Source organism: Chamaea fasciata, unplaced genomic scaffold (genome assembly GCF_029207755.1).
Source record: "Chamaea fasciata isolate MVZ Bird 193981 ecotype frontalis unplaced genomic scaffold, bChaFas1.0.hap1 SCAF_7, whole genome shotgun sequence".
In the NCBI taxonomy this organism is placed as follows: Eukaryota; Metazoa; Chordata; class Aves; order Passeriformes; family Sylviidae; genus Chamaea; species Chamaea fasciata.
The window spans coordinates 2,629,087-2,641,515 of NW_027094092.1; the positions used below are offsets into that span (position 1 = coordinate 2,629,087).

Here is a 12,429-nt window from a genome sequence, read left to right on the forward strand (position 1 = left end):
TAAATACTCCCAGTAACTTCAGCAAGACTAGCTACAGGAGTCATAACATCCATGACTTTAGAATCGGAGCGTGCATTGAGTATGCATTGCCTGTGTGAGAACCAGCGCAGAACTCAGAGATTTGTCTGTCTGTCATTTAATCTTCCCAGAGCAAGCACAAAGTGATGTTGCCGTGGCCTGTGGACTTTTTGCAGGAACCACAACACTTTTTGCGTTGTTCTGGATACACGCCTATTCAGAACGTTTAGAGAAATGGGTGTACATGACAGGAAATGAAATGAAACTGTGAGTTAAAATAAAGTTCTCTGCTGCAAAGATGTCATAAACTTGGGGCTGATAAATCTCGATGAAGAAGCTTTCTGTCAGGTCCTCAGCTTTACCACTGTTTCTTTAGCTCTGCTCTCAGAAAAAAACAGCTCACTTAGCATGAAAGAGCGATGCCTTTCCACCCCTCTTCCCCGGATGGTTTGGCTGCTTATTTTTCACAAAGTGCAAGAACGGAGGAGCAGAGCTATGGATCTTCCGGCAATGACCTGAGCAAGGTTCTCTGCAGAGCCCCAGCAGCAGCCCCCATGCTCTGAGGGGCTGTCACTGAGCACAGAAAAGCTGCCACACAGCCTGACCTCCACGGCCACCCAGGGGCAAACAGGGCCTGCACATTACCTGGAATTACTCCTCTCACAGCATGACAGAATATGCTGGGTTGGAAGGAGCCCACAAGGATCATACAGCACAACTCTTCAGCGAGCACCCTTGTAGGGGTTGAACCCACATTCAACCCCTTGTAGGGATTGAACCCCTCGGCATTCTCAGCACCATGCTCTGGCCAGCAGAGCTAATCTTGCACTAAATCTTCGGGAAAATGGTTTGTGTGTCCTTTGAAGTTTCTACTGGCCTTTATGGCAGCTCGAAGTCTCCTGGATGAGGAGAAAAGCTAGAGAAGCTATAGATACATATATAGATACATACTGTGAGAATAACATGTCCTTCTCCATGGGTCAGCTCCCACTTCAGCTGCAGCTTCTCATGTGTCCCCCCTACAGAGGCAGTGGAGAGGTCTGAAGACAGTCCTCATGTGATTATTTAGCAAATGGTACTGCCTCATCTTAATTTTGGAAAGATCTATAATTTAATCTCATGCCTCCTAGCACTAGCTGTGATCCAGAAATTCCCCCCTTCTGTACAGATGAATTTTTGTCCTCTGTTACAGATCCTAGAATCCTGAAAGGTTAAAGCCTGAGACAGGTGACATCCTCTAACAAGACTTTGAAGGGGACCAGGCAAATCTTTTGGTGAGGAAAGAGCCTGTGTGTGGTGGCACTTTCTCTTCTGCGTGTTCCCCTGGGTCACAGGTGTACCAGAGAAGATGAAGTCAGGACTGCACCCCGGCACATCCACCTTTCAGGTTGTGTTAGGATGCCAGCCTGTGGGATATGGTGTGCTGAAGGTGCTTCCCAAATAGCTCTGCTATTCTCTGCACCAAAACCCAGCATACCCTGCTGTGAGTTCAGGGCACAGTTACTGTGAATCCCTAAGGAAATTGCAATAGAAAAAGCCCACTTACTCTTAAATAAAAGGCCCTGGGAAAATAACTTGAGAACTGGGTAAACAGACTGCACAGAGAGGGAACTGTAAAACTCTGAAATGCCCTGTTTGGTGGAGAAAGATGCCTGATGGCTGTGATATCTAGTGGGGATTAAAGGCTAAAAATGGCTTGAGGCTTTTCACATAAGCACAGTATGTTCAGAGGGAAGAATACTTTCAAGTTTGGCTCCAAATATTGAAACTTAATTTAAAGAGTAGGATTTTGCAGAAATTTTGATAAATCCATAAGCTATTGAAATGCTTTTTGTGACCTCTGCTAGAAAAAAAAAAAAAAAAAAAAAGACAGAGTAAGCATTCCCAAAACTGTTCAATAATTAAATGCGTGTTTGAAGCGATTTTTTTCCCCCTGCCTGGCTAAATACATGTTTAAATTGAAAGTTATATAACCCTGTAAAAAAAGGCTATGGCATAGTCTAATCCTGAATTATGTGCAGAATGGTTACAACCAAGATCCCTTTAATACAGCTATTTTAGTCTTAGTGCTGTGCAAATGCTCTTTGCTTGTCTTCAAGAATTGCTGCCTGTGAATTGTAAAATACTGGAGCTAGATTTTTTTTTTTGGATTTGTAACCCCCACTGACAATTTTGGATGGTATAATTGAAGGACAGGCTTGGCTGACCAGGATCACATTTTGACTTTGGTTTATGTGCAGTCAGTGTTGCTGTGAGCTTCTTCTCTCCCAGAGCCATGTTTGAGAGAGATTTCTGGGGGAAAAAAAAGGGATTGGCAGAGGAGGGTGAGAAGAAAGGAAAAGGGGGGGATGTGTGGAACAGGGACACTTAGAGACACTTCCACTGACAAGGAAGCAGGAATTTAGGATGGTGTCTGACCTTTTTCAGCATGCAGCTAATGTGTGGAGGAAAATATTCTTCATACACTACTGCTGTTCTGGGGCTGTTGTACCAGGGAAACATGGGGGATACAGGGACCACGGTGAACTCAAGGAGATCCAGCACTGATTGGCAGGGAAGGCATCTGTTTAGAAAGCAGCATTCTAATTTGATAAGGAATTTTGAGTTATTTCCATTTTGAAGCAGAATACCCGTCACTTGACTCGAAACAATTTGCTTTCAAAATATTTTAAAATATAGTCATAGAAGGGAATTCCAAATGAGAAATCAAAATACCTTATTTTGAAATTTCAATTTTCTCAAAATACTAACATTGAACTACCTTCTTTTCTGTTAGAATTTTTTAACTGGAATGATGCCATTTCTACTACATAGGGTTTTTTTTTATTCTTTTGACTGCTTTAGTTGCTTTTGTTTGGTTGTTTGCTTGTATGTATGAGGGATTTTTTGGTAGAGAAATATCCATCCTGAAAAAGCTCTCCTGGAAATTCTGATGGCCACGCTCCTGGGCTCAGTAAACTTCACATGGTGCATCCAGACGGACACAACTCTCTGAATTATTATTTCCTTAAACTGCTCCCAAATCCCCAGTAAATGGCAGCTGAAGCCTCAGTGATATTACAGGATCCATCCTGTTTCTGGCCGTGCCTGTGGGATGACAAGGCTGTTGGGAAATCCCTTGCATGAAATAGTCTGCGCTCCTTTTAGAGCCAAGCTTGCAGTGCTTGTACCACTGGCGTGGGACCAACAGGAAAAAACTCCATATCAAACCACTGCTTTCCAAGGCATTTCACTTTTTTTTTACTCCTGACCCTTCCCAAGTTCTGTTATTTATTATTATTCTCACCATCACCCAGTTGCTCCAGCAGAATTAGGCAAATGCTGCCTTTAACTTTCTGAAAACCTGTTAGTATTTTCTCTCTACCCCGTGTGATTGTACGTAACCGTGTCTGTCCTTTGTTTAGCCATGCTGAGTGCTGGCTGGCCCCTAATCATTTAAATGCGTGGAATTCCTGACAAATCTTCTCCTGCAAAGTAATTATTACAATCATTAAATTTACAAAGAAAAAAAACCCCAAAAGACAAAAGGAAAAGCACAGTTTTGAAAATTAATGCATTTAAATAGTAGTTAAAAAGATATTTAAAAAGAAAAACATTGGCTGCAGCTGTTCTCTACTGCACACTGAGTGCTATACCTGTTGTGCTGATGCTGAGGCCTAATTCATTTCAATTTCATCCTTACTTTGGTGACCCTTAGGAATTGGAAGGATTAAAGATCTAGGACTTTCCAGCACCTTGTGGCTATGAAATTATTCATTACACATGCATTTTCATTTTTTTTTCTGTACAGTTGGTTAAGAACAGACAGAAAAAATCACGCAACAAAGGGTGACCTTGTGACTCAGGAGAAGATGAATATCCACTGATCAGCCTCTCAAAGGCAATTATGCTTTCTGGTTTGGGGTTTTTTTGAGTACTTCTGGGTTTGATTGTGTTTTGTTGGAGTTTTTATTTTAAATTTTAAACAAATTCATTAAACAAGGTGAATCTTACCCCTTGTGATAACTGCCTTAAAATAGCCATGAAATAGTTGTTGCTGCTGCTAAGCTTTTGCCATGTTTTAAAACAGAGAAGATTCATGGGTTTGCAAATCTGTCTCTTCTAAAGAGACTTGCATTTGCAAGTCAATTAAATAGATACATCTCCACAACCCTAACTGGTTGCTTCCCTCATGCCAAAGCCTAAAGAAATAGAACACCAGGTTAATACAGGATAGGTTTTCCGTATTTAAAAAAAAAATAAATAAAAAATTCAACTTTTGTTTCCCTTTTACTGACACAAAAAAAAAAAGTAGATATGGCACTTGACATTGATGGGTTGGATTTGAATTCATAAACAGAGACTTGGTTTGTTTCTGTTCCTCCTCAAATTCAAAAATTTTGTTAACCGTTGTAAATATTTTAAAGGCTTCCCTGAGCTCTTGCTCAACGCCATCACTTCTCCAAACCCTGCAAGTTGCCAGAACAGGGATTTCAGAAACACTAGCTAAAACATCTTGACAAGCTAAACAGTTTTTAGAACTGGAGTAGGTGGACTTAGCTGACTTCCTGCCAGCTCCAGAGTCTGCACACTGCCGAGAGAGATAAGCAGCGCAAGCGGAGTGGATTAAGGCTGGTGCCAGGAATCTGCAGATCCTGGACCTGCTCCCATCCCTGAGCAAGTCATGTCCTTGTTGGCCGAGCCTGTTCCTCTGTAGGTGAGCTAGGGGCAGCGTTTACCTATTTCTTTCAAAGAATGTTTATTTTCCTGGATTTTTGAGGGTTTAAGCTCTCAGCCTTAAGACCTGCACTTATTCATGTGCATTTGGCAGATGCTGAACTGCTCGCGGTTCTAAGCAGGAGCAATGCAGCCTTTGAAGAAGTTTTTTTCAGTTCAGTCAGATTTCAGTATTTTATACTATTATTATGCTTTCCATGAACAACTGACTGAAAAATTTAGCCTCTTTTCGTCTCTCTTCCACACATACTGTGGGTGACATTAACATCTCCGAAACAGGGAACTTGAAACTTCCTTCTGGTGATGTTATGGTTCCAGTTGCATCTCAGTTATACAACATAAATGCCTAAAAATACAAATTCTCAAATCTTTCCTGCTTGGGCAAACTCAAGAACAACAGCAGTGATCTATTAGCATTTTTAGAACGCAGAATTCTGAATACTTATAACTACCCTAATTTTTAACTCTCTCCTTGTCAAAACACTAACGTGCATTTCAACATGCATCTTAAATAATTTTTTTCCCAGTATCCTTTTATTTCCTGAATCTGTCCAAAAGGAATCCAGCATTATCTGATACACTGTTGTATTTTTGACCCAGACCCTAACAGATCTTGACGATTCTTATAAACAGGTGAAATCAATTTCTTGGCTTTGAAATTTCTTGCATACGCTGGGCTCTTTCTGGATGTCAAAGTGAACAACCTGATATACAGCTCATGTCTCTTCATAGCTTTGAACTATCCATAACTCTCTTTTGGGTTTCAGTAAACACATCCCTGAAGTCTGTGGCATGTTCTGTCTCAAATTTCCTACCTGTATTACTCAGTGCCTTGTTTCTGTGCTCTCCTCTCTCCCAGATTCAGAAATATTTCCATTTCCTTTTGCACCCTGATCTATTTGGTTTTTTGAGATGAGAGAAAGCTGCCAATGGTGTGTTAGGAATAGGATTGTTTTTTAAAGTGTATATATGAACTTAAACATCCAGAAAAAAGAGCAGTTTTTGTTGCTCCATGCCTAGATTTTAAACGTAACTATATTTGACAACTGAAAAGATAGCATCAGTGGCAGAAGCTATTACACTCTAAGACCAAAGCCACAAATTTGCCTGCTAAAATGACTTTCCTAATCCAGTTATCCCCCTCAGCTAAGCTGAGACCACTCCTCTTCTCTAGAAAGTTCCCCTGCTTATCAAGTGCCAGTGACTGAGCACTTAGAGAATCCCAGGAGCCAGGATGAACCACAGCTGTATTTCCAGTTGGCAGAAATGCTCTCTGTGCCCTGCATCGACTTGGTGATGTTTAACAAGCAATTCTTGACAAAGCATTTTCCTTTCTAGGGGCACAGCAAGTTATGTAAGAGGATACTTGGCACTTTCTGAAAGAGAAAGTTTTCCTTTATCCAAAATGGACCATCTGACACCTTCCCGTTTCATATCTGACACCTTCTTCTTTCATGGTTTTCCATTTTATCTCGTGACAAAGCCATGTGTTTTTGCTTGATCCCATCTAAGTTCGAAGATGGCAACCAAGGAAATATAAACCACTCATTTTTTCTCTGCAAACATGCCATCAGTTTGTGAACAAATAGAACCAAAAAACCCCATCCCAAACCCCAATTATGTTTTATATGCTACTAAACAAAACATGCCCACAAAAGAAACCCAGGTTAAAAATAAAAAGTATCTTTTCTTCTTGACAAGACAGAAACCAGTGTCATCTGACTGGTAGATATAAAAACAAAAAAAAAAAGCTTATCTAGTTCATTCCATGCTCATGCTAAAGTTGATCCAGTTAATTATTTCTACCATTAAACAGCTCACTGCTGTTTTTTTTTTTTTTTCTGCTTGGAAAAAGTGCCAGTGTTACAGGAGAGAGATTTTATGCTCAGAGGACCTGGGATTAGAAGAACAGTCATTTTGATATTGGAGATCCGTCTGGCACCAGACCGCTTTTAAGCATGTAAAAAAAAATTATGCTGACATGTGTCTGTGTTATGAAATAATTTCAGACTCTGGGATGGAAACAGATGTTGTAGTCCAAAGAATGAAAACTGCTGGTTTAGGATAAAAAAAAAATCTTCCAGTGTTATTAGAGAACAAAAGAAAGCACATGGCATAATAGGTCAGTTTAATGGCATTGTTTGCACTAAAGCTGACATTTCAGGCATAATCTGCAGCGCTCACTTGAAGTAGGACATTTTTCTGGGCAGAGAAGGATTTGATACATTCTTTTATACTGCTGTGTCAAATTGGATTAGAACATAATAAAATTGAGAATGTAAAATAAAGGCCTTTGGGCTCGCTGGTTAGGCAGTGTAATAAGATGCACAAGGAATTAAAATGAATTGTACTCTTCAGAAGAATGACAAACTTGTCATGTGTAGTTTGTGTGGAGCTTCCCTTTTTCTCATTCGTTTCCTAGGTTTACTCTTCCTGTGTGCACTTTTTGTTGACCCACATAAAGTGAATTCCCTTGAGTGACTTTGCCCAGCATTTTTCGGCTCTCTAATTACTATTTGAAACAAGATGACATTCGAATGTAAATTACTGAAAACCTGTTACAGTTGATACAGTTTTGGTTTCCCACCACAAACTGCCCAATGGGGTTCAAAGCTTTGCCAGAATTTGTTTCTGAGCTTCCCTAATGCTGCCTGCTTGCCTGGAGTGCAGCCACAGGAGTATTCACTGCAGCAGCCTCACCGAGTAGCCCTGGATCAGGATCCAGCTTCTGCAGTCAGGCTGAGGGATATCTCAGCTACACAGACAAGGAAACGGGATGAAACTTGGTTTCTTAAATGATGTATGGGGTGTTTCTCATAACCTCATGGAATGAATTCTAACCTTTGAAATTTTGGAAATGTTAATTGGTAAGCCGGGTACTCCAGACTTTAATTTATCTGATACTCTTATCTCAGAACTCACATTACCCAAAATTGGATGTGTCTCCTATGTACCATGAGTCACTTGCTTTGAAAAGGCCTCTGTTAGCTGGAGATCCAGTGACAAGTCTAAATGGCAGGTCCTGTGTTCTGTTTGGATAAACAGGGTTACACTTCATGGCAGAACTGGTATCAGGAGGAATTAATAAATGACTCATGTTTCAGTCCTGAATTTCATTTCAGATATTATAGAAAATCTGAATACAGATGATACGCTGCATGGCTTTTGAAATTTGTAAGAAGTGATTCAAAAGAAGATACCAGAGGCAATCTGGTGCCTAAGTTAAAGCAGGGGAAAGGACCCGTTCAGATGAAAGCAGGCCCAGTGTGTGTGTGCACATTCAACTTTCAGTTGACTGTAAAAAATGAAGTTGATCTTGGGACACTTAATGCTGTACGAAGGCAGCTTTTCACTTGGAATGACTGTCAGCTGCTCTGTCACATCCTTACTTTTCCCTCGCAGCTGAAAAGCAGTAACTTCTACAAAAGCCAGGTTTATCCTCCCTGACACCAAGTGTCCGTGCCCCTGCCAGTACCCCGAGTGAGGAACTGCTTGTGCTGCTGCTGCACTTCCATCCTTGCGTGGGACAGGACTGTGCAGAGAATTCACCTTAAAACTAAGAAAATATCCATTTTCATAATGAAGTTTTCAAGGGGAAAAAAAAAAAAAAGAAGAAGAAGAAGAAAGAAAGAAAAGACTTAATCTATTTGGTCTGTAATATGGGCACACTACCAGACCACAGAGGTATAAGGCGAGGGCCTGAATTCAGGCAAGTTATTTGTCTCAGAACACCCTTTACTTTTCAATGACTTCCTATTCTCAGCTAAGCAGATGCTTCAGTGCTTTCCTGAACCGAGGTCTAACAAACTTACCCTTTGATCTTATTGCTAATGATGTCTGGTTTATTTGACTCTAAAATGTGCACTCCACTGGAGTACAGTTTGACATAGCAAATGAAATATTTACTGACACTTGGCACTGGTGCCCTCACCCCTGTGGATTTCTGTAATGGATCATTCTCATTGAAGATCTGTCCTCCCGAGGATGCGTGGGATTCATCTCTAATGGCATTACAACGAGGTTGGCTCCTGCTCTGAGTAGAAAGCTCCTTCTTTTTCGGAAGTAATTTCCATGATTTCATACCTAATTACTGTTTGGGTTCCTGCACAGAACTTGATACCAGAGACTATGAGATAACTGAAATACAGACTTCTACAATACAATCCCCATTTCCCCAGGAACACAGTGATGGTAACAACGAGTTAAAGCAATTCAGTGTGTTTCACTGCTTTCATAGAACAGCATTGTCTCTGGCTGGCTGGACTACAGCTGTGGGGTTTTCTGACTTTATGAGAATAGTCTTTTGAAGAACTGAAGATCGCTACATAAGAAAAGTTGAATCTGCAGTTCCTGCTGATTGGTGTGCTGTAAGTTACATAAAAAAATAATGCAAAACGGGAAGACAGGCAAAATAAGAAAAGAAATACTTCCTTAAGTAAATTTCAGATTAAGTAAGATTAAAACATTCTCCAGCATTTCTGCCCTATCAGCAGGGCAATGACTAAACCCACTGTCTCCTACATAAAACATTCTTTAATATATCCAAAGAATAAGAAACGAGGACTGAAAATGTGCTGTCAGTTTCCCCGGATTAAGGTCACAGCTTGAGAAAGGGAGAGAATAGAGTATTCTCCTTCACAAATTCAACAGACAATTTCAGTTATAATCATATTAGGGAAATAAAGTCAGAAACAAATAAAATTCAAAAAGAAAAATTATAATACTTACATTGGTGACATATTCAATATCCTTCCAAATATTACATTCCCTGGGAAAATCTGCCAAATCTAAAAAATTATCCACTACCACTTGGCCAATCAAGTCGTGCCTGGAGAATCTGTCAAAGTCATACACAGAGAAATGGAGTTTCCTTGTGTTGAGATCATTGTACGGGACAGAAAATAAAAAAACTTCATCAAACACCGGATTTAGGGTCTTTCTGTGCACTTTAGTCTGGTGTTTTGTTTTCCTGTCGGGGAGCAGATAAATCTTCACGTACGGATCCGAAGTTCCAGAGAAGTCCTTTGCCGGCAGGTTGATGGCCTTGTGAATCTTCACTATCAGCTGCTCTAAATCACAGTCATACTTGAGGATGAAGTTGAGTTTTCCACAGGCCTTGCTGTTGCTCCTGCGGCCGTCGTCCGTGTCCAGCGACCTCTGCTTGTACAGCTCTGGCTTGATGCGGCCGATGCCTGTCAGTTGCTCCTGCTTCTGAATCTGCTGGATGTTGAAGTCAGGGTTGGACAGGTTCAGCTGTCTCCGGAGTGAATTGTGCCTTAAAGCGAAAAGGAAAGAGTTGAAACAGGCTGTGTGCACACATTAAAGGTCCTGTTTGCATTTGGCGTGTTTCCACAGCGCACAGCGGGGTCAGGTTTTTAACAAAGGGGTGAACTGCCACACCCAACGTTTGTGAGAGGTGACCTTCAGCATCAGACTGCTAATGCCACATCATTTTCTGTTTCCATGTCCTGAAATGGTTTGCTGACCACCCCAACAATTGATTTCCTTTTTTGCTCTCACACCTGATGTAATAAACTCTGTGGTACTTTGGCTGAAAAGCTCCTTTACTTTCATTAGCTGAGGATAAGAAGTTGCTTTTAGCTTTGGTCCAGTGAAATTTAATAATTCACACTTTTCACACTTATTGTGACTGAAATTTCTCCTTCATGGATGGTAACAAAAATCAAATTTGCAATCCCTGTTGAGGTAGGGAGATGTGGAAGTTGGATTATGTAAAACCCTAATCTTCTGTGAGTTCCATTTTATTGTCCTATTCATATGCAGCAATCACTCAGTGTATTGGAGCACCAGGAGCTCAGGTTGAACACACAAAGAGCACGTGGAAAATGCCAGTACAGGATTAATCCAAAGCTATTTATATTGAACATAATCAGCAATAGTTCCTCTGCTATAACTGTTCATTCATTCCTGGTAAATATCTGTTTACCCATGCTTAAAGCAGGAACAGCCTCTTATGTGCTATCCTAATTTTTTTTTTCTCTTGTTGCATAATAAATACATAATCTTATGGCTTTACATTAGTCATTTCCAGGATAAAATATCATCATGTCACCAAAGGAAAAAAAAATAGACCCTTAAGCTCCACATGGCAGTGAGAGGTGCAGAATATCCTGCGGAAGAATAAAAAGAAGAGGCTAGCAAAGAGCCACTGGGCTAGTACTGTACCTTCTCCAACAGAAGTGCATCTGCTTTGACTCAGACATTTACTGGCTCCTCACATGCTGATCCTTATTCTTGCTGTATGAAACATAATCTTTTTACCACCTGCCCCTGCACACACTCTCAGCCTCCCCCTTTCCTCTTCCCTCATCTACTGGTTCTCCAGTTCCCCTGGAGACTTCACTGACTCTTGTTCAGTCACTCTTCCCCCCACAGTCATGATTGTGGCTAAAATCTACAATTTTTAAATCCTATTTCTAACTCTTGCAAGAGTTTCATTAGCTTGCCCTACTTTTCTTCTTTGGAAAAATCTTTGAGGAGATGTTACTGAGTGTTCAGCACCAGTGCTAAGTGCAAATGAATATGCTTTACAAGCTAAATCTAGGCTGCCCTGGTGCTTTTAAGGGATGCTGGGCTCTGTGTTATCCAGTTCCTGAGGGAAAAGCACCAATGAGACAGTAGTTGTGATGCCTTAGGGTTTTAGCTTTTATATTTTTCATATATTTCTAATCCTGCAGTTCTTTAGTGTATAACTCTAAACTCCATATAGAGTGTCAGCTACTGTTCTCCCATTCTGGTCAGACAAAACAATTCCCCTCCAGACCTGGGAATCAAGGACACCTCGCTGCCTCAGGCCCCAGAGATGTAAACAAAAGTGAATTGGGGGGAGCAAACTTGGAGTAAATTACTTCATTACCTGAAGCTGTAATTGGAAGATTAACCCCCAATATGCAAATGGACCAAACTTATAAAAGTGTGAAAACCCGTGACCCGTCGTCCATATTTTTGGGTGTAGCCCTTGGATGGGCTTTGTCTGCCCAAAATGTACCTGAAGGCCCTTCAGTAAACAGAACTGCTTTTTATTCTCTTAATTTTGTCTGGCCTCTATTTTTAGGTAGTCCCAACAAGGCATCAGTTGAGAGAAGGGTGGAATAGGATTGTGATGCTGTCACTTCAACCTGCGAGGTTTGTGCACCTCAGTGAGTAACTTCTGTATATTTCCTTTTCTTTTTTAAAAGGAGCATGGCAAGAAGACGATACATTTTACTTTTAGATCGGTGTGCCGGGCCTTTTGTGCTGTACCTGTATTGATGAGTAACAGAGAGAAACTGGAGTTACTGACCGGTCAGACGAGGTGGGCTCAGTGATCTGGCGCTGCATCCGCACGCCGGGCATGCAGTTCTCCTTGGTCCCCACCTGGGTGTTTAAGGGGAGATCAGGGGAGGTGTGGCTGATCTTCATGGAGGCCTCAGGGTAGGCGGCGGGCTCCCCCAGGTAATCCTCGCTGTAGTCGCGGTCATTGGTGTCCGTGTCCGCGTAGTGCAGCGGCTCCTGCTTGCTGTCCTTGTTCCCGAAGGGCAAGCCCCGCTCCCGCCACGGGATCCAGCACAGCTTCCAGGAAACGAACAGGGACACGCCGAACAGAGCCAGGCCGCAGGCCGTGACAACCAGGGAGAGCAAGCTGATGGAGATATCTGCCAACGAGAGAAGCGCACCCATGTCACGCCTCCGCGC

The 12,429-nt window shown here is 41.5% G+C and overlaps 1 protein-coding gene across 4 annotated transcripts in view; it reads right to left on the minus strand.

The window, feature by feature from the left end:
- SYT9 (synaptotagmin 9) overlaps window positions 1-12,429 on the minus strand; it is a 69,793-nt gene that overhangs the window by 25,264 nt on the left and 32,100 nt on the right. For all 4 annotated transcript variants that reach the window (XM_066187217.1, XM_066187216.1, XM_066187218.1 and 1 more), the window contains exons 2-3: window positions 12,038-12,389; window positions 9,463-10,009 (exon numbers count right to left, since the gene is read on the minus strand). In XM_066187217.1, coding sequence (XP_066043314.1) covers window positions 9,463-10,009; window positions 12,038-12,389 — 899 coding nt within the window. The remainder of the gene's footprint in view (window positions 1-9,462; window positions 10,010-12,037; window positions 12,390-12,429) is intronic.